The 22,804-nt window shown below is 45.7% G+C and overlaps 1 protein-coding gene across 4 annotated transcripts in view; it reads left to right on the top strand.

Annotated features, from left to right (window-relative positions):
- Window positions 1-22,804, top strand: part of LOC128687354 (large neutral amino acids transporter small subunit 2) — a 148,037-nt gene that overhangs the window by 72,131 nt on the left and 53,102 nt on the right. For 2 of the 4 annotated variants that reach the window (XM_070093668.1, XM_070093794.1), the window contains one exon: window positions 11,117-12,388. In XM_070093668.1, the coding sequence (XP_069949769.1) occupies window positions 12,079-12,388 (310 nt within the window). In that variant the 5' untranslated portion in view covers window positions 11,117-12,078. Of the gene's footprint in view, window positions 1-10,257; window positions 10,437-11,116; window positions 12,389-22,804 lie in introns of those variants that run through there. The other 2 variants (XM_070093730.1, XM_070093858.1) reach the window with 2 other exon arrangements.

Raw genomic sequence — 22,804 nt, 5'->3', positions numbered from 1 at the left:
TCTCTCCCTTACTCTCTCCATCATTCTTCTCTTACTCCATCATTCTCTCCCTCACTCTCTCCATCATTCTCTTCCTGTAAGTCACCCGAGACCCACCAAAACGTCCTCTAAATATTTATTGATTTTGTGGGTTAGTAAGTTTATTTAGGCACAGGTTATTTGTGTATTGTTCCAGTCACGGTATTGTACAGTTTTGTTCTTTACTCACAAGTACAATTATCATATATAGTGTTAAATTCCTAGGGTAACCCCCACCAAAAAAGTTCTTATTTCCATTGGGGTCCTTGACTTATTTCCATTGGGGTCCTTGACTTATTTCCATTGGGGTTCTTGACTTATTTCCATTGGAGTCCTTGACTTATTTCCATTGGGGTCCTTGACTTATTTCCATTGGGGTCTTTGACTTATTTCCATTGGGGTCCTTGACTTATTTCCATTGGGGTCCTTGACTTATTTCCATTGGGGTCCTTGACTTATTTCCATTGGGGTCCTTGACTTATTTCCATTGGGGTCCTTGACTTACTTCCATTGGGTCCTTGACTTATTTCCATTGGGGTCCTTGACTTATTTCCATTGGGGTCCTTGACTTATTTCCATTGGGGTCCTTGACTTATTTCCATTGGGATCCTTGACTTATTTCCATTGGGGTCCTTGACTTATTTCCATTGGGGTCCTTGACTTATTTTCATTGGGGTCCTTGACTTATTTCCATTGGGATCCTTGACTTATTTCCATTGGGGTCCTTGACTTATTTCCATTGGGGTCCTTGACTTATTTCCATTGGGATCCTTGACTTATTTCCATTGGGGTCCTTGACTTATTTCCATTGGGGTCCTTGACTTATTTCCATTGGGGTCCTTGACTTATTTCCATTGGGTCCTTGACTTATTTCCATTGGGGTCCTTGACTTATTTCCATTGGGATCCTTGACTTATTTCCATTGGTCCCAACCACGATACTGTGGCTCTGTTGTTAACTGTCAAAATAGACTTTGCACACGAACTTTCAAAGACCTTATAGAACCATGGAGTGAAAGTTTTTTAAAAAAAAAGAGGCCAGAAGGTTAAAATGTAACGTAGGTAAATGTATTATCAAGTTTCTGGCACGAGGCCTGGTCATGGACCGGGCCGCGGGGGCGTTAACCCCCGGAATACCCTCCAGATATACACACACACAAAAAATCCGAATAAGCTGAAAAGCTCGATACTGTATGGCAGGGGGAGGGTCTGACACCATTGTTACTCATCACAAGGCAGGGGGAGGGTCTGACACCATTGTTACTCATCACAAGGCAGGGGGAGGGTCTGACACCATTGTTACTCATCACAAGGCAGGGGGAGGACCTGAGACCATTATTACTCATCACAGGGCAGGGGGAGGGTCTGACACCATTGTTACTCATCACAAGGCAGGGGGAGGGTCTGACACCATTGTTACTCATCACAAGGCAGGGGGAGGGTCTGACACCATTGTTACTCATCACAAGGCAGGGGGAGGGTCTGACACCATTGTTACTCATCACAAGGCAGGGGGAGGGTCTGTCACCATTGTTACTCATCACAAGGCAGGGGGAGGGTCTGTCACCATTGTTACTCATCACAAGGCAGGGGGAGGGTCTGACACCATTGTTACTCATCACAAGGCAGGGGGAGGGTCTGACACCATTGTTACTCATCACAAGGCAGGGGGAGGGTCTGACACCATTGTTACTCATCACAAGGCAGGGGGAGGACCTGAGACCATTGTTACTCATCACAGGGCAGGGGGAGGGTCTGACACCATTGTTACTCATCACAAGGCAGGGGGGGGGTCTGGCACCATTGTTACTCATCACAAGGCAGGGGGAGGACCTGAGACCATTGTTACTCATCACAGGGCAGGGGGAGGGTCTGACACCATTGTTACTCATCACAGGGCAGGGGGGAGGGTCTGACACCATTGTTACTCATCACAAGGCAGGGGAAGGGTCTGACACCATTGTTACTCATCACAAGGCAGGGGGAGGACCTGAGACCATTGTTACTCATCACAAGGCAGGGGGAGGGTCTGACACCATTGTTACTCATCACAAGGCAGGGGGAGGACCTGAGACCATTGTTACTCATCACAAGGCAGGGGGAGGGTCGGACACCATTGTTACTCATCACAAGGCAGGGGGAGGGTCTGACACCATTGTTACTCATCACAAGGCAGGGGGAGGATCTGACACCATTGTTACTCATCACAAGGCAGGGGGAGGGTCTGACACCATTGTTACTCATCACAAGGCAGGGGGGAGGGTCTGACATCATTGTTACTCATCACAGAGCAGGGGGAAGGTCTGACATCATTGTTACTCATCACAGAGCAGGGGGAGGGTCTGACATCATTGTTACTCATCACAGAGCAGGGGGAGGGTCTGACATCATTGTTACTCATCACAGAGCAGGGGGAGGGTCTGATATCATTGTTACTCATCACAGAGCCGGGGGAAGGTCTGACATCATTGTTACTCATCACAGAGCAGGGGGAGGGTCTGACATCATTGTTGCTCATCACAGAGCAGGGGGAGGGTCTGACACCATTGTTGCTCATCACAGGGCAGGGGGAGGGTCTGATACCATTGTTACTCATCACAAGGCAGGGGGGATGGTCTGACACCATTGTTACTCATCACAGGGCAGGGGGAGGGTCTGACACCATTGTTACTCATCACAAGGCAGGGGGAGGGTCTGACACCATTGTTACTCATCACAAGGCAGGGGGGAGGGTCTGACATCATTGTTACTCATCACAGAGCAGGGGGAGGGTCTGACACCATTTACTCATCACAAGGCAGGGGGGAGGGTCTGACACCATGGTTGCTCATCACAGGGCAGGGGGAGGGTCTGACACCATTGTTACTCACCACAAGGCAGGGGGAGGGTCTGACACCATTGTTACTCATCACAAGGCAGGGGGAGGGTCTGACACCATTTACTCATCACAGGGCAGGGGGAGGGTCTGACACCATTGTTGCTCATCACAGGGCAGGGGGAGGGTCTGACACCATTGTTACTCATCACAGGGCAGGGGGAGGGTCTGATATCATTGTTACTCATCACAAGGCAGGGGGAGGGTCTGACACCATTGTTACTCATCACAAGGCAGGGGGAGGGTCTGACACCATTGTTACTCATCACAGGGCAGGGGGGGAGGGTCTGACACCATTGTTACTCATCACAGGGCAGGGGGGGAGGGTCTGACACCATTGTTACTCATCACAGGGCAGGGGGAGGGTCTGACACCATTGTTACTCATCACAGGGCAGGGGGAGGGTCTGACACCATTGTTACTGGTATAAACCTTGGTAATAAATACCGACAAGTTGGTTTAGAAAGACACGTAAGCAAAAACTATGACATATTTATTAGAAAACGTTTCGATCCTGGGACCTTGATCACTTCTAACATACTGAGGTAGAAAAACATTATATATAGACGGAGAGTGAGGTGTGAGTGACGCACGGTGATCTGTAGAATGCCATGATGGGACGAGGACGGGTAGACGATGAGATCGTATGACTCCTGTGTTTTTGGGTTGGTGCTGCTTGAGTATCATCGTGTTAATGTTTCAGAAATTTTGTGGTTTCCAGTGTTACGTTCTATTGTGTCGGTGACGGCGATTAGCGAGGCTTCTAGACACCATCGGCGTCTGAGTTCTGGTTCGTCTACCCGTCCTCATCCCATCATGGCATTCTACAAGTCACCGTGCGTCACAAACACCTCACTCTCCGCCTATATATAATGTCTTTCTACCTCAGTATGTTAGAAGTGATCAAGGTCCCAGGACCGAAACATTAATATATCAGTTTTTGCTTACGTGTTTTTCTAAACCACAGTTGTTTCTCATCACAAGGCAGGGGGGAGGGTCTGACACCATTGTTGCTCATCACGAACCAGGGGGGAGGGTCTGACACCATTGTTGCTCATCACGAACCAGGGGGGAGGGTCTGACACCATTATTGCTCATCACGAACCAGGGGGGAGGGTCTGACACCATTGTTGCTCATCACGAACCAGGGGGGAGGGTCTGACACCATTATTGCTCATCACGAACCAGGGGGGAGGGTCTAACACCATTGTTACTCATCACGAACCAGGGGGGAGGGTCTGACACCATTATTGCTCATCACGAACCAGGGGGGAGGGTCTAACACCATTGTTACTCATCACGAACCAGGGGGGAGGGTCTGACACCATTATTGCTCATCACGAACCAGGGGGGAGGGTCTGACACCATTGTTACTCATCACAAGGCAGGGGGAGGGTCTGACACCATTGTTACTCATCACAAGGCAGGCAGTTACTCCTTTGATGAGTTTCGAGAGTCTTTCTACTCCCTGAGCCCGGCCATGGGCCAGGCTCGTCAAACTGATTCCCATTCCAAGAATCGAACCCGGTCTTCTTGGGTGAAAGCCAGGTATCCTGTCACTAGACCACATTCCAGCTTCCTCAGGCAGGTTTATCGCGTCACTGGGGGCACCTTGATGCTGGTGAAAGGCTCTTGATTCTCGGAATCGGAACTACTCTCCTTGGATCAAACCTGATTACCCTTTGATATACCTTTCAAGAGTTTCGAGAGTTTAACTACTCTCGGAGCCCGGCCATGGGTCAGGCTCGTCTGGTTCTTGCCTGGTCAACCAGGCTGTTGCTGCTGGAGGCCCGCTGCCCCACATATCCATCACAGCCTGGTTGATCTGGCACCTGGTGAAGATACTTGTCCAGTTACCTCTTGAAGGCTTCTACACTTGGTCCAGCCGTGTTTCTGATATCTTCTGGTAAGATGTTGAATAGTCTGGGACCCCGGATGTTGATACAATGTTCCCTTATTGTCCCCACCGCACCCCTGCTACTCACCAGGTTTATTTTACACTTCCTCCCATATCTTTCACTCCAGTATATTGTTATGGCAGTGTGCAGATTTGGGACCAAGCCCTCGAGTACTTTCAAAGTATATATTATCATATATATCTCTCTCTCCTCCACACCAATGAGTACATGTTCAAGACTTGCAGGCGTTCTCTACAGATTTAATGTTTCCCCGTGACAATAATAGTCAATAAAAATTCTGGCGGGTCAAGTGCGTTGTCAATACACTGCCATTACAGGTTGACGGAGTGAGAGATACGGAAAGAAGTGTATATTAAACTCGGTGGAGAACACGGTTCGTGGCTCAGGGGGTAGCGCCTCTGGTTGACAGCCTATGGCCCCGGGTTCTATCCTGGGGCAAGTATCTTTGTTGAAACGTTTCGCCTACACAGTAGGCTTCTTCAGTCAGATACAGAGGTAGCTGGTGTAGTAGTGAATTAAAGGTGTAATCAGTCCATCGACTTTAGAGAGAGTATTTGAGGTGGTCAGTCCCTCAGCCTGGAGAAGTTCAGCTCTATGGAGATGAAGTCTTCTCCAGGGGTTAGAGGACTGTTAGTGGTGGCATACAGTGGGAGGAAGCAATTAGCATTAAGAACGGACTTCTAAATGAAGTTTCGGATGTGTTAATGTATAGCACAGCTCTTGGTATGTACATTTAAAGTTGTTAAGGGGAAAAATTCGGTAAGAAAACACTGTCAACTTGCGTGGTCCAAGACTCTTCAACCTTCTTCTACCCGCAGAAATAAGAATTAGCACTGGAACAAAGGTAGGTCTGCAAAGGAAGCTGAACAAAACTGTAGTGGAAACGAATGCATTCATCTATAAGGCCTTTTATTGAAGACATTTCGCTCCTGGAATCTTAATCAAGGGCCAAGGGCGAAACATCTTCATTAAAGGTGTCTTAAAAAAAGTACACGAATGTTTATATGTATTTTTTTGTACTCCAAGGCAGTTATTTACCATCTTACTGAAATATTTTAGTGGCTGTTTAGCCCTGCTTGCCGCTTACCTTAACAGGCTGGCTGATCAGGGACTCTCCAAGATAGCTGGCCTGGCCTCAGGCAGTGAGTGAGTATACTAAATGGTTTTCAGTGGCCATAATTTTTAAAGGGGTGGACCGGTAAGCCAGCGGAAGGCTTCGGTCAAATGATCGAAAGCTCCAACGGCCGGTCATCATCTAAGACCCGCGTCAGGAAACACTTGTGTTTCCTGACGAAACCTGCCTAACCTACCTCAGGCAGTGATACCAGGGGATAAACTCGTGAAATGAATCACCACCACTATCATTAATTCCACTCGTCCACCCTCCACCACTACTCACCACCACCACCACAACTCACCACCACAACTCACCACCACCACTCACCACCACCACCACAACTCACCACCACCACCACAACTCACCACCACCACCACAACTCACCACCACCACAACTCACCACCACCACCACAACTCACCACCACCACCACTACTCACCACCACCACCACTACTCACCACCACCATCACTACTCACCACCACCATCACTACTCACCACCACCATCACTACTCACCACCACCATCACTACTCACCACCACCATCACTACTCACCACCACCATCACTACTCACCACCACCACTACTCACCACCACTACTCACCACCACCACTCACCACCACTACTCACCACCACCACCACTCACCACCACTACTCACCACCACCACTACTCACCACCACCACTACTCACCACCACCACCACCACCACTACTCACCACCACTACTCACCACTACCACCATTAATTCCACTTGTCCAGTCTTCTCCACCACCACCATCAAACTCCTAACTACCACCACCATCAAACTCCTAACTACCACCATTACCACAACTCACCAACATAAACACGTCTACCATTGACTGAGGGTATACCAACAGCTACGCTCGTACCCCTCAAGGTTGTTTGTCCGTGTCACCAGAGGTCTCCCGTTTACACTCCTAGAATTATATATATTTTTAGTGTCTATGGGTTGAAAATTTGAAAAAAATATATTGTAAAAACCATACTTTGTGTCTCAGATTATGTTCATGGAGAGGCGCTAAGCCTGTAGGGGAGAGATGACCAGACTTAATCGGCTCCTGATGAGTCTACCTGGAGGGTGTTCCCGGGGGTCAACGCCCCCGCGGCGCAGCGCCTCTACGGTGCCTATATAAATATACTCAGCATATGACAAATATTTCATATATGCGCACTAGTTTACTAGTTTGTATAGTTAACTAGTTAACACAACCCATACATCTAACGTAACCTCGCCTAACATTACCTAGTTTATACTTAAGCTAGCTTAATTTGAGCTGGCGTCAGTAGAGCGCCTGACGCACCTTAAAACAATGAAGCAGCGGCAGTCTGGCTTCCTCCTCCCCCCCCTTACCCATGTATGAATTACTGGTGAGATTTGTGTAGATGAAGGTATGCAAATGAATCTTTTGTTTAACCAACAGGTAACACAAATTTTATTTGGTAACAGCCACTGCAATAACGTGATACAGACTTCTGTGTTGCGTACATGTCTACAGAAAATATACAGTTTTTAAGAACTTAAAAGGCACAATACCGTGACTGGAGCAATACACAATATTACTACTCCCCTGTTTACTACTACTACTACTACTCCCACTATTACTACTACCCTACTGCCACCACTATTCCCCCTACTACCACCACTACCGGCATTATCTCTACCACTACTCCATTTTCTTCCTCTGTCCCGTCCCCGTCTCCTATATACATTGGCTCCCTCACCTTCCTGTGTTAGTGCGACTTGTAATTGGTCCGAGTCGGACTCAAGTGTCACCATAAGCTTCTCTCTCCTATGTAATATACAATATTTTTTCTTAAGATACGAAAGTTTATTATTAAAAAAAAAAAGTCTGCGGTACGTCAAACTGAAAAAAAATTACATAGTCCATATTAATATTTGACCCAAGATAGGAAAGGCGTCTGGACATTTAATGTGCTACGTGCGACTGGAATCTCTCTTCAGTAAGAGCTTTTCAAGATGCCTTGTCTGTTTATCCGACTACTGTTACCCCGTGTTAACTCTCTGCACACAGTCGTGTAGTTTGTTTGTTGATTTTGTTATGTACGGTTTTGGTTAGTTATTTTGGTAACCTTAATCTAACGTAAAGTAACTGGACCTTAATCTAACGTAAAGTAACTGGACCTTAATCTAACGTAAAGTAACTGGACCTTAATCTAACGTAAAGTAACTGGACCTTAATCTAACGTAAAGTAACTGGACCTTAATCTAACGTAAAGTAACTGGACCTTAATCTAACGTACAGTAACTGGACCTTAATCTAACGTACAGTAACTGGACCTTAATCTAACGTACAGTAACTGGACCTTAATCTAACGTACAGTAACTGGACCTTAATCTAACGTACAGTAACTGGACCTTAATCTAGCGTACAGTAACTGGACCTTAATCTAACGTAAAGTAACTGGACCTTAATCTAACGTAAATTAACTGGACCTTAATCTAACGTAAAGTAACTGGACCTTAATCTAACGTAAAGTAACTGGAACTTAATCTAACGTAAAGTAACTGGACCTTAATCTAGCGTACAGTAACTGGACCTTAATCTAATGTAAAGTAACTGGAACTTAATCTAACGTAAAGTAACTGGACCTTAATCTAACGTAAAGTAACTGGACCTTAATCTAACGTAAAGTAACTGGACCTTAATCTAACGTAAAGTAACTGGACCTTAATCTAACGTAAAGTAATTGGACCTTAATCTAACGTACAGTAACTGGACCTTAATCAAGGGCAGTCAGTGGCAGCAAGGTGCTGACTGACATATCTCACGAGGTCCGCCAGTCTCAGATCACTTCCTAGAACACGTGTGCTCATCCAGGCTTGTTTCATCCCCACTGTACCCGGTATCAGTTTCATTCTCGTGGGAATTCTTCACTATGGTTTAGGTCTCGGACTTGCACTTATGCTGGTGAAGGGTTTTTGATCCCGGAAAACTGGAGTTGCTATTACTCTGCCTTTGTATTACTATTTTCCTTCATCATTCTTAACTGACTAGGTCGAGTAGAAGACCTGGCTTGACCTCGGGACCCGGGGGGGTGGATCGGGGCGGAGGAGGGGGCGAGGGTCACAGAAACGTCAGCAGCTGCTCAAAAGGATATAGGAGGGCAGTCGGTAATTAGAATTTTTTTTACCGTAATCGCTAAACCAGTGTGGCTCTTTTATACACTGACTGAAGTCGCCATTTCGAGTTTCATGGTAGAAAGTCATGGCGTTCGTTAACGTGGGATAGATAATAAGGTCGCTCTGCTGACGACCAGCCTGGCAAGAGTGACTTCTCCAAATGAGGGCCTGTGGAGACTTCAGGCACTGGATGCTGACAGTCCAAGACATTACTCCGCCACCCTGAGAGGTTGCTCCACCCGGGTGAGGTGGGCGGTGAGGAAGCTTACACCGATGGCGTGAAAGACCAAAGGTGTTCCTAACAACGGGACTAGGCAAGTGCATGCGTGTTCCCGAGGGCGGACACATCCAGGCGCATACTACAATCGTTATGATTGATCAATCAGGCTGTGATGTATATGTGGGGCAGCGGGCCTTCAGCAGCAACAGCCTGGTTGACCAGGCTAGCACCAGACGAGCCTGGTCCATGGACGGGCTCCGGGAGTAGAAAGACTCGAAATGTGTAGTTATGAATAGGTAGCAGTATAGGGTGATGATAACTTTCCTGGAAGCTGAACCTCTCGTCGCACTGCTGCATAACCCAAACGGATTTAACGCTTGTTTCTGATACGATAATCTCTGCTCCCTAGACCCTCTTACCCAGAAACATTGTCCCAACCAGGCCAGACCAGCTGCTGGAAGTGTTCCGATGAACAAGGTATGTACGAGCGACCCCTCCCTCACTCCCTGTTACGAGGTCGCTAAGGCTGGTCATCACCTCACACTCGCATCACTGGGAAATAGGATGTGTAGTGGCTTGGAATGTTGTTGTAAGTGTGTTCGTAAGAGAAAACTTTATTGCACGAGACGAAATACAGTGGTGCTGAGTCTGGCAGATTCCAAGGACACATGTGAGAGGCAGCCGGTTACCCTATGGAAGCCGTGGTAGTAGTAACTCCTGGCTTACCAGCCGGACTGGACCTGGAAAGCTAATTGGACATCTGGCGGCCAGGAGATCAGCGCATGAGTTGCAAACAAACCCATCGTAGGTGGAGCTTCACATCCCATTAGCACCTTACTGGCCACGTTATGCTCACGTGTAGTGTGACCCCACACACGCCCCTCCCCTCCTCTCCCCTCACACCCACATTCACTCCTCGGCAGATATAAATCGTGACAACACAGACAAGACGTAGTGCTCGACAAGGCACAAGAGAGGTCGAGCAGCGGGCAGCTCCACTCGTCTCAACCGCCCTCACTCCACTCTGCTGGACCTTAACACTTGCGTATGGCGAAGCTATCTCCGCTCTGATCTTAGTTCCTTTCGTCTCACGCCTGTCTGCCGCATCACCCACCTTCTGTAAGCCTTGCGTCAGTAGCATCAGACCAGAGTCAACGTATTACTTTCGTTTGAGCCTTGATAAAATATTAGGATATGGAATACAATAAGACAGCCTGTCTCGCTTTTAGTGGACGGAGGATCGAGCTGCTGCTGCTGCTGCTGGCTGCTGCTGCTGCTGCTGCTGCTGCTGCTGCTGCTGCTGCTGCTGCTGCTGCTGCTGCTTGCTGCTGCTGCTTGCTGCTGCTGCTGCTGCTTGCTGCTGCTGCTTGCTGCTGCTGCTTGCTGCTGCTGCTTGCTGCTGCTTGCTGCTGCTGCTTGCTGCTGCTGCTTGCTGCTGCTGCTGCTTGCTGCTGCTGCTTGCTGCTGCTGCTTGCTGCTGCTGCTTGCTGCTGCTGCTTGCTGCTGCTGCTTGCTGCTTGCTGCTGCTGCTTGCTGCATCATTACTATTACTACTACTACTTGTGCTGAATGACCTACATGAACATAGTGATGCAAATAAATGCATAAATTATTAATCTCATAAAACTTCTGAAGTTAGTGTCTAAATTCTGCTATGCTACCTTTGTCTCCCGTGTTTGTTTAGTAGACAGCTGGATTGTAGTTCTTGCATGGCAGCCCAATGTGTCAGTCTTTACTATGTACTTACCATAGACTAAACACTGTCATCTCTATTTCCTAAGCTAAAAATGTTATTATTGTTTTCTTTCAGGTTTCATAGTGGCGGAGGAGGAGGAGGAGCTTACAAGGTGAGGACAGTGTCGTACAGGACCAAGCAGAGTGTCTTTCAAGATTAATATCCGAGGGAGGTGTCTGGAGGAGCCCATCACTCGTCCAAGATAGTCGGCTAAGGAAATGAACGAGTTTCTCGCATGACTCGCTGAGGAAGTTACAGGGAGTTGAAAAGCTGACAAACTCGCCCTGATTCTGGCTAAATAATCGAAGAGTTGCATTTGCGATATGCTACTGGATACCGTTTAAAGACTGGTTTATAAATGCTGGGGGAAGCCATTAAAAGTCAGTATCTGAATCAGTGGTTGTCGTGCGCACATATTTCAGATCAATGTTGATAATCGCTTCTTCTAATACTACTATTAATCGTGAAGTTGATGCTATTCGTGATTTTACTAAACTAGTACCGATATATTTAAAACTAGAAAGATGATATAAACAGAATTAGAGAAGCAGTATTCCGGGCCTCCACACCTCCCTTACCTTATATATCAGTGTCTTGGAACCATTTATGACTTTATACTCCCAGTCTTCGTTATCCGGTGATTTCATTTTCGTGTTCGTTGACCTCATATTCAAGAGTTCTTGCCAGCTTATGTCGGGAAATGAACGAAAGTTAGTGACGAACATGAAATTCCGGTGTGAGCTCTATCCACCGGTGCATTCTGAAAATTATTTCTGAATTTTTGGCAACTTGTCATTGAATTGCCATTAAGGAGGATTGTGTTACTGTTGTATATCACCTTGAATTAACCAGCGATAAATTTGATTCTTACACTCCTCTTGATAACTAGTTGCGGGTGAAGACAAAAATATATGACCAAAAAAAAAGTTTAGTGCAAGTACCCGAGAGTTTCCCCGATTTTGTGTAAAAGATAAGACTGCCATCCTTCCTACCCCCACCCATTCTGTGTGAAACAAGGCAGGAACGTAGAAATAAGAATGGCGACTCTGAAGGATGTTAGCGGTGCCTCGCCGGCGGAGATACTGCCCCTGGCGGCCGTCAGCGCCAAGAACATCTCTGAGTCGGGTACGGAAGCAGATGATTCTTCAGACTCTGGCTTCAAGCTGAAGAAGGAGCTAGGGATGATGGACGGCGTGGGTATCATTGTGGGCATCATCATCGGCTCTGGCATCTTCGTCTCCCCTAAAGGGGTGCTAGAGTACAGCGGCAGCGTGGGCGCGGCTCTGCTGGTGTGGGCGGTGTCGGGTGTGCTCTCCATGGTGGGCGCCCTGTGCTACGCCGAGTTGGGTGAGTAACTCTTCTTTCTCTTGACTTGTGGAAGCTGACAGTAGGTAATCAGAGTGATTATTTAAAGATTAGCCGGTGAAAGTTCGATCTTTCACCCATCTTGCCACTGAATTATCCATATAGGCATAACAAGTCACATGAAAGGAAAATGATTTGTCAAGGATGTGTCACCTGCCATGAGTTTTTATTATCCGATTCGCTTAATACCTCTTTCAGAGTATCTTGAAAACTGTTAATTTTGAATTCATCATATATTTAGTGTGAGTAGTAGAGCAGCGAGTCCCTTCACTGCTGGCGTGCAGGTGCTGAGATGGGACTGACCCAGCAGACAAAACTTTTTCCTAATTGATGATATTGTATGATCGGGTGAACACTTCTGCCGATCCTCGACCAGAGACCAAGTTTTGGAACCTGCTCTTCTTCGTGCAAGTTTTCTTTCCATGTTCGTTTGCAGGTGTTTGGTTCACAGGGACTCGGAGAAACACGTGCTGATTTGAGCCATTGCACAAATGGTCATTACAGAGCCAGATTTCAGTCGACACTGTTGTTTGGAAGTGCCTCTGATTGCAGTAAAAAAAAAAAGCAGTGATTCACAATATCACCACAACTAATAAACATGACCATCCATCAAGTGTCGATCCAGCCATTACTGGATGTGGCCTTCAGGCGAAATATCGCTAAACCTCATTTCTGCTCTGGGGCTTTCCTGAGGCTTAGATTTTCTTACCAGTATAATGTCCTAAAGGATTATCATTCTGTCATTTTTGGCCGCATTCTCTTGATATGCTCGGCATTATAAAGGCAGCCTTGGGTTCAGATGAAAATACATATCTAAGTGTCTATGGTAGATCACTACCTACTGGGTTGAGACAGGACCCGGACATATAAGTGGGAGAAAGTCTACAGAGATTTTCATGCCCTAAACGGGAATAAGCTCTTGAAATTTCCTCCGTAGATGTTTATAATTAACAGCAGCTCATACGTCGATGGTAGCTGGAGTACTGTCATGGTGTTGATAACTTTGCAATTTCAAATGCTGACCCTGATTAGGGGGTGGCGGCAGCGGCTGCAGCTTCTTCTTATGATTGTGTAACTGGAGAGTTCGTTGTTGTGATTGTCTAGGGAAAATGTTGACGGCGACCTTTAACGCTTTTGTCTTGTTCTAGCAGATAAATCCCTTCTGCCAGCGTTTAGCGTGGCATTTGTTCAAGTACAGAGGCTGCCAGAAGTTGGCAAGGGAGCATTGGTGTCACTAGAGCCAGCAGACGGAGTAGCGCTGTCATCTTCAAGGCTGCCTGCCTTCTTGCTGGTTGATGGTAGTGTTACCACATGGGGTCTGATGGAGCTACGTTGGAATATTCAGCTGTGGCGCTATTGGTCCTGTCTATTTGTTCTCGGTGTAAGAATTCTGTGCCTCGTTAATCCTGCCCGTTGTGATTAAATTCATACACATGAGAAAACACCAAATACTTAATTAGACATAGTAACACATTCCAGGTTTTTACCAGCTGCCAGTCTGTATGCAAGCAATGTGTTACCCTCAGACTTTTTCTAACGATTGTTAATTTTCTAACGACCGTTAATACAAATAGGAAGAACGCCTGTCTGGCGAGCTTCCTATTTGTACTCGCCCAACCTCAGTATTTTCAAAAGGAAGACTCCAATTTAACTACCGAGTTTAAAGACGTACGTACTAGTTCCCGATTTTATCGGGAAGGCACCAACCACACGTCTCTTATCCCCTCAACAAGATGTGGTATCCTCAGTCTTTGCTCGCCACATCAACATCTTAGACTGACGTCCACCTCTTCTTCCCCTAGCCACTGCCATCAATATAAATAAGCATTTTCCTCATTCTTTCTACTTGCTGACGAGGATCTCAAAGATCGAAATATAGAGATCAACTGTTTTCCTTGTCTTTGTCTACATGTGGGTTGCCTGCTACCAGTGAGGAGTTATTCACAGCACTATGATGTTCCATAATAAATATAATATGTATATGTACTCGTACCTTTTATCTTTCTGATATGCACCCCCCAGGGTGCACGCTCCTACTCTGTATGCAAAGAATATACGCTAGGTGACTGCTGATCGAGAAGTGATGTGTGCTAACCTTCAGGAATTATTTAAAGCTGTCTGCTCTCTCTCTGATTCTCTCTCCCCCTCTCTCTCTCCCCCTCACTCTTATTTGCTATATATATCGTGCCGAATAAGTAAAACTTGCTCTTTTGGCTTAAATAGCCTTGCTATTCTTGCCGAATAAAGCAAGTGAAAATTTGTGTATGCAATAATTTCGCAAAAAATCATTCTGAATCTAGCGAACAAAATATATTGCATTGTTTGTTTATTATTAAATTATTATAAACTTGTATAAAATATATTTAGTTGGATTAAGCTAAATTAAATTGCACAAGTCAGAAGATACCAGTGGCAGCCCATCATATGGGCTGCCACTGGTACCTTCTGACTTTTGCCTCTGAGAATTTCCCTTCCTATTTGTTGCTGTCTTGCAACATTACATAGCTCCTGGCGACGCGAGAAAGTGCGAAAGATCTAGAGCTAAAGATTTCCATTCCATGTGGCTTGTTCGGCATTATATTGCACTGACTCCAGTATAAGAGACTCAATCCTCCTGCCTCTGTATTACATTCATGAGGTCTACTGTTGGGCGAAACGTTTCGGTAGATACCCAGGTGTTGCACAGGTGTCTTATTCATCAACATGTCGGTTATATACCTTTAGATAATGATACAGGTTATCATGTTGTGGTTCAGAGGGCTACCAACAGAAGCAGTCTGGTTGAACATAATCTTGCTGCCAGGCAGAAGTGTTAGGCTAGAGAAACTGTCACAGGTGTACACCTGCCTTCACCACATCTGACTTAGTGAGCGAAATGTCTCCTAAGAAAAACAAAGGTTTCCCTATCCCATCAGTGTGATACGTTCCCATACCATAAATACCACGATAGCCCCCCCCCCCATAAACCTGACCCAGGGCCGGGCTGCTGCATATCACATATGATAGTTGTATATACTATTAACAGTATAATAATTCCCTATACGTTGCACATGTCTTTTTATATACTTTCTGTATGATCATGTTCTACATCTCCTAGTGTACAAGTGTGTGAGGTGTGCACATTCCCAAGGATGTGAGAGATGTATTGAGGTTGAGATGTGCCGCTAGGGCGCGTCAGGTCCTAAGTATTATCAGCTGGGTCCTCTGAATTTTGTCAGAGGAGCGTATCCAAGTTCGTTGATAAGCGAGGCGTAATTAATATCTGGACTTTGTGTAGAGTTTATGTAAGATTGGATGACTGTGATACTAATGCCAGATGCTGGCTTTGTGTGTGTGTGTGTGTGTGTGTGTGTGTGTGTGTGTGTGTGTGTGTGTGTGTGCGCGCGCTAATTACGTCTGTAGGTGACACTAATGCCACAGGCTAGGGCGGGTATGTTAAGGTTATGAAAGATGGAACGTCTGTATGTGACGCTAATGATACAGAGGCTGGCTCGGGAAAGTTTCTCACTTCCCGTTTATGTATTTGTTTCGATACTCTGCACATGTATGAATGTTGGAGGTCGGGATATTACACAGCTTTAGTGTCGACAGGAATAGAAACTGACAGGTGTGGTAGACAGTCTTTGAAAGAACTTTTCGCTCCAGTGAGAGCTTTATCGTCTCAATAAAAGTGTTTTAATATTGTTGTTAGGTAAGACACATATGCAACAGTTAGGTATCTTTATTATGAAACGTTTCGCCTACACAGTAGGCTTCTTCAGTCAAGTACAGAAAAGTTGATAGAAGCAGAAGATACTTGAAGACGATGTAATCAGTCTTACCTATGTGTCTTACCTAACAACCTGTCGGTATTTTATACCATTTAATGTTTTAATATTGTTGTCACTTAGGGGGGGGCGGGGGTGTCTAGTAAATTAGTTCCTTTAATAGGAGTAATCTGAAAAAAAACCGCTTGTGCAGTTGAATATAACAAGCTGGTAAATAAAACACGTGTTCAGCACTTGGGAAAACTTTTCGCCAACCAGTGCCTTCATCAGTCCAATGCAGAGAAAAAGAGAACTGAGGAAGACACAAAGATGGAATTTGAGGTAATCAGTCCCTCAGCCTAGAATGGTGTTTTCAGTCCGTCACCTTTGATAATAAGTTTACAAAATAAATATACCCAAGTGCTACACCTGTCTTCATCTTGCCGATTTTGTAAACCATTAATATGATGATAAAAGATCTGGCCGCTAAAGTTAAGATCTGTTCGCATTTCTCACCTGGAGGTTAGCCACCCCAGGGGCAGATCTCCTGTGAAACTAATGAAGCTTAACCTTCAGGGCCCCTGTTCCTGGAGGGGCCCCAGAAGCGATTTTAGCTCATATTGCCATAAAATTTTGAGTCTATGAGAAGGGGTTGCGAAGGGGCCCCCCGTAACGGTTCGAGCTTCAGGGCCCCAAAAATATAGGTCCACCACTACTACCCAATATAACCCAGCAAAGTCAGCGCGTAATCGAGCACTGACTGTCTTATTCCATTATGGTCCTTCAATCTTGCCCCCCCCCCAAGATGCTATCCACACCAGTCGACTAACACCCAGGTACCTACTTACTGCTAGGTGAATAGCAACAGCAGGTATAAGTTTATTTAGGTACAGATAAACATAAATACACAAATTATCACACACAAGAACATATTAACAAACTGCGGCTATCAGTCTTTGGATTGATGGCCCAGTGGTTAATGTGATGGTTGACTTGTTTCCCATGGGACGGGCTAAAATAATACGGGTTGGATCCCCTTCTAGCCGCAGTTTAATTGCTTAAAATTCACTTGTTCGTGGTTGCCTGGTCACCTGTGATAATTATCTGGGATAACCCAAGAGAGGCAGTGACGTATTTCCATGCCCAGTGTTTCTACTCGGCCGGGGTTTGAACCACGGACACTGTGTGTGTAGTCACCTAGTTGTGGTTGCAGGGGTCGATTCATAGCTCCTGGCCTCGTCTCTTCGCTGGTCGCTACTAGGTCCACTCTCTTCTTGCTCCATGAGCTTTATCGTACCTCTTCTTAAAGCTGTGTATGGATCCTGTCTCCACTACATCACACTCCAGATTGTTCCACTTCCTGACAACTGTGTGACTGAAGAGATGCGTGTGAGAGAGAGAGAGAGAGAGAGAGAGAGAGAGAGAGAGAGAGAGAGAGAGAGAGAGAGAGAGAGAGAGAGCAAGGAGGTTGGTTTGAGAAGGACCTGTCAAATGTGAGTTTACCGGGAGTTTACCTGGAGAGAGTTCCGGGGGTCAACGCCCCCGCGGCCCGGTCTGTGACCAGGCCTCCTGGTGGATCAGAGCCTGATCAACCAGGCTGTTACTGCTGGCTGCACGCAAACCAACGTACGAGCCACAGCCCGGCTGGTCAGGAACCGACTTTAGGTCCTTGTCCAGTGCCAGCTTGAAGACTGCCAGGGGTCTGTTGGTAATCCCCCTTATGTATGCTGGGAGGCAGTTGAACAGTCTCGGGCCTCTGACACTTATTGTATGGTCTCTTAACGTGCTAGTGACACCCCTGCTTTTCATTGGGGGGATGTTGCATCGTCTGCCAAGTCTTTTGCTTTCGTAGTGAGTGATTTTCGTGTGCAAGTTCGGTACTAGTCCCTCTAGGATTTTCCAGGTGTATATAATCATGTATCTCTCCCGCCTGCATTCCAGGGAATACAGGTTCAGGAACCTCAAGCGCTCCCAGTAATTGAGGTGTTTTATCTCCGTTATGCGCGCCGTGAAGGTTCTCTGTACATTTTCTAGGTCAGCAATTTCACCTGCCTTGAAAGGTGCTGTTAGTGTGCAGCAATATTCCAGCCTAGATAGAACAAGTGACCTGAAGAGTGTCATCATGGACTTGGCCTCCCTAGTTTTGAAGGTTCTCATTATCCATCCTGTCATTTTTCTAGCAGATGCGATTGATACAATGTTATGGTCCTTGAAGGTGAGATCCTCCGACATGATCACTCCCAGGTCTTTGACGTTGGTGTTTCGCTCTATTTTGTGGCCAGAATTTGTTTTGTACTCTGATGAAGATTTAATTTCCTCGTGTTTACCATATCTGAGTAATTGAAATTTCTCATCGTTGAACTTCATATTGTTTTCTGCAGCCCACTGAAAGATTTGGTTGATGTCCGCCTGGAGCCTTGCAGTGTCTGCAATGGAAGACACTGTCATGCAGATTCGGGTGTCATCTGCAAAGGAAGACACGGTGCTGTGGCTGACATCCTTGTCTATGTCAGATATGAGGATGAGGAACAAGATGGGAGCGAGTACTGTGCCTTGTGGAACAGAGCTTTTCACCGTAGCTGCCTCAGACTTTACTCTGTTGACTACTACTCTGTGTTCTGTTAGTGAGGAAATTATAGATACATCGACCGACTTTACCTGTTATTCCTTTAGCACGCATTTTGTGCGCTATTACGCCATGATCACACTTTTCGAAGGCTTTTGCAAAGTCTGTATATATTACATTTGCATTCTTTTTGTCTTCTAGTGCATCTAGGACCTTGTCGTAGTGATCCAATAGTTGAGACAGACAGGAGCGACCTGTTCTAAACCCATGTTGCCCTGGGTTGTGTAACTGATGGTTTTCTAGATGGGTGGTGATCTTGCTTCTTTGGACCCTTTCAAAGATTTTTATGATATGGGATGTTAGTGCTATCGGTCTGCAGTTCTTTGCTGTTGCTTTACTGCCCCCTTTGTGGAGTGGGGCTATGTCTGTTGTTTTTAGTAACTGTGGGACGACCCCCGTGTCCATGCGCCCTCTCCATAGGATGGTAAAGGTTCGTGATAGGGGCTTCTTGCAGTTCTTGATGAACACGGAGTTGCATGAGTCTGGCCCTGGGGCAGAGTGCATGGGCATGTCATTTATCGCCTGTTCGAAGTCATTTGGCATCAGGATAACATCGGATAGGCTTGTGTTAACCAAATTCTGTGGCTCTCTCATAAAAAATTCATTTTGATCTTCGACTCTCAGTCTGGTTAGCGGCTTGCTAAAAACTGAGTCATATTGGGACTTGAGTTGCTCACTCATTTCCTTGCTGTCATCTGTGTAGGACCCATCTTGTTTATTAAGTAGGGGCCCAATACTGGACGTTGTTCTCGACTTTGATTTGGCATAGGAGAAGAAATACTTTGGGTTTCTTTCGATTTCATTTATGGCTTTTAGTTCTTCCCGCGATTCCTGACTCCTATAAGATTCCTTTAGCTTAAGTTCGATGCTTGCTATTTCTCTGACCAGTGTCTCCCTACGCATTTCAGATATATTGACCTCTTTTAGCCGCTCTGTTATTCTTTTCCGTCGCCTGTAAAGGGAGCGCCTGTCTCTTTCTATTTTACATCTACTCCTCCTTTTTCTTAGAGGAATAAGCCTTGTGCATACATCGAGTGCCACCAAGTTAATCTGTTCTAGGCATAAGTTGGGGTCTGTGTTGCTTAGTATATCTTCCATGCTTATATCGGTTAGGACTTGGTTTACTTGGTCCCACTTTGTTTTTGTTATTGAAGTTGAATTTGGTGAATGCACCCTCGTGACTAATCTCATTATGTCGGTCTGGGGCTCTGCGCATACATGTCTGAACCTCAATTATGTTGTGATCTGAGTATATTGTTTTTGATATGGTGACATTTCTTATCAGATCATCATTGTTAGTGAAGATGAGGTCTAGTGTATTCTCCAGTCTAGTAGGCTTTATTATTTGCTGGTTTAAACTGAATTTTGTGCAGAGATTTAAAAGCTCGTGTGAGTTTTCATCAGAGCTGCCTCCTGGTGTTATTACTGCAACAATATTATTTGCTATATTCCTCCATTTTTGGTGCCTTAAGTTGAAATCCCCCAGGAGGAAGATGTTGGGTGCAGGAGCTGGAAGATTTTCCAGACAGTGGTCAATTTTTAACAGCTGTTCCTGGAATTGCTGGGATGTTGCATCCGGAGGCTTGTAGACTACCACAATGACTAGGTTTTGGTTCTCGATCTTTACTGTTAAAACTTCCACTACATCATTTGAGGCATTTAGCAGTTCTGTGCAAACAAGTGACTTCAATGTACAGGCCAACCCTCCCCCCCTCCTTTTGCCTGTTCACTCTGTCACATCTGTATAGGTTGTAACCTGGGATCCATATTTCATTGTCCAAGTGATCCTTTATGTGGGTCTCAGTGAAAGCCGCGAACATTGCCTTTGCCTCTGCAAGCAGTCCACGGATGAAAGGTATTTTGTTGTTTGTTGCTGGCTTTAGACCCTGTATATTTGCAAAGAAGAATGTCATTGGACTGGTGGTATTGTTGGTACTGGGGGGGGGGAATTTTTTTCCGGCATTAGTATCTGTATCTGTTGGCTTGGAGTGGAGGCCATCGACTGTGGTTCCACTCCAGGAATGACTGGATTTGGTGTACGATTTCTGCCATTTCCTGCCAGTTTTTTTTCCTTCCTGGCACTAAAAAACCTCTCCCTCTTGAGTGGCTGTGGCTACCCAGGTTTTCTCATGGCCTGGATGTTTTGTATCTTTTTGTCCCCTTTAGATGGTGTGCCTGGCAATTTAAGTTATAGCACAGTCTTTCCTGTACTGAAGAGGTACACATTTCAGGGTGAAAAAGCTTACAGGAAGGGAGTTTGCATTTTCCTGTTGTCATATGGGCACTGCATATTCTAGGGTGGTCATAGTTGCACGTCCCGTCTGTTTTTCCAGATTTCCCATGTCTGCAGATACCAAGTGCATAGTATGTGCACAGGCTTGGTTTCCGTTTGCCTTGGGTTTCTGTGATTGTATTCCCTGTTGGTGCATGTTTACCTGTCTTATTCCTATCCTCCCTAGCACCAACAATGGAGCTCCCACCAGTTGTTTTTGGTAATATATCCTCACTATTGCTAGTGGAGTCCTCTTGTTTGCTATTTCCTGTGGTATTTCTAGTTTGCAATATTGGTTTTATCTTATCTTTGACTACACTTGTTTCCCCACTACGGCTCCTGTCCCCTATGAGGTCATTTAAATGTATTCCTTCCTGCGTATAATTCTCGACTTCCTGGACAAAATCTCCAGCTTCACCATTACTGTCTCCCAGGACAGCACCTCCAGTTTCACCATTACTGTCTCCCAAGACAGCACCTCCAGCTTCACCATAACTGTCTCCCAGGACAGCACCTCCAGCTTCACCATTACTGTCTCCCAGGACAGCACTATCAGCCCCACATTTACTGACTACCAGGACATCACCTTCAGCCTTACAGTTTCTGACTACATGGCCAGTATCAAGGGCAGTACCATTCAGCCCAGACTTTTTATGTTCCCATCTGTTGTAGAAAGCTTCCAGGTTTTCTATGAAAGCAGCTTTGATGTTATCCTCTTTTAATACCCTTGTGATTTTAGTCCACAGATTTCTCATTTGGGCATACCCAAAAACACTTCCCTGTTTTAATACTGCTTGTAGCTAGTTCTTGGATATCTGCACAAGAGTCAGTAGGCCTACCACTGTGAATCTTTATCTCCATGCTGGGGCCTACAAAAGCCATCTTATCAAAATTTGGACATGGTCAGAGATCCCTAAGTCCTCATTATCCCTTTGGGTGGGCAGTGGTAGAGTAGTAGCCAGGGGCCAGACAAATAGCCCTACCTCTCTTTCTCTCGTCCCTCCCTCTTACCGTGGGTGGGTGTCAGGGACAGGGATACTAATGACAGTAGGGTGGTAGTTATCCCTGCCCTTCGTCACTCCCTCATGCTGCGCCCTGTCCCTAATAAGGTATACTCTCTCGGGCTTGACGGAGAGTGGGAGAATGTAGTATCCCTCGCCTGTCCAGTGCTGGGAAAGTGTATGTTAATATACAGGGCGTGTCAAAAAGATGATCCTAATTACTATTTCAAATCGGAATAATTATTGTAAGCTGATCCTCTTTGTTTAATGTTCATGTAAATAACTTTGTTCACTTTATTCCTGTTGCAACTTTTGCTGTGATTTTCAGAGTTACTTAGCTGTTTTATTTTTTAAACTTAAGCATGGCTGATTTCTAATGTTACAGTTAGGCTTTAATTTAAAAGAAAGATATTGCAAGGTCCCCAAGAAAAATAAGTCCTTCGTCTGACTTTTTTGGGTTATGTTAGGTAATTTACACGTTACTATGCACGATAATTGTAGTCACCTATTTTCTGTACCTCGTGTGTACCTGTAACTAAAGAAACGTATAAAATATTAGGTACATTCCACCACACTCGTACATTTTCTTCCAATAACATGGCGGCGATGGTCGTGAGAGAGTGCGCACACTTACTGATTTGTATTTGCAGGGGGGGGGGGGGTTCAAGACTCAGCTCCTGGGCCTCGCCTCTTCTACCACTTTGGCCCGCAATACTAATTTCTGGCCTCTTGGGCCTTGTATCTATTTTTGAA

The sequence above is a fragment of the Cherax quadricarinatus genome, chromosome 1 (assembly GCF_038502225.1).
Source record: "Cherax quadricarinatus isolate ZL_2023a chromosome 1, ASM3850222v1, whole genome shotgun sequence".
NCBI classification, from domain to species: domain Eukaryota; kingdom Metazoa; phylum Arthropoda; class Malacostraca; order Decapoda; family Parastacidae; genus Cherax; species Cherax quadricarinatus.
Note: the sequence above shows the minus strand (reverse complement) of the source record. Positions and strands in the feature narration are given on the sequence as shown.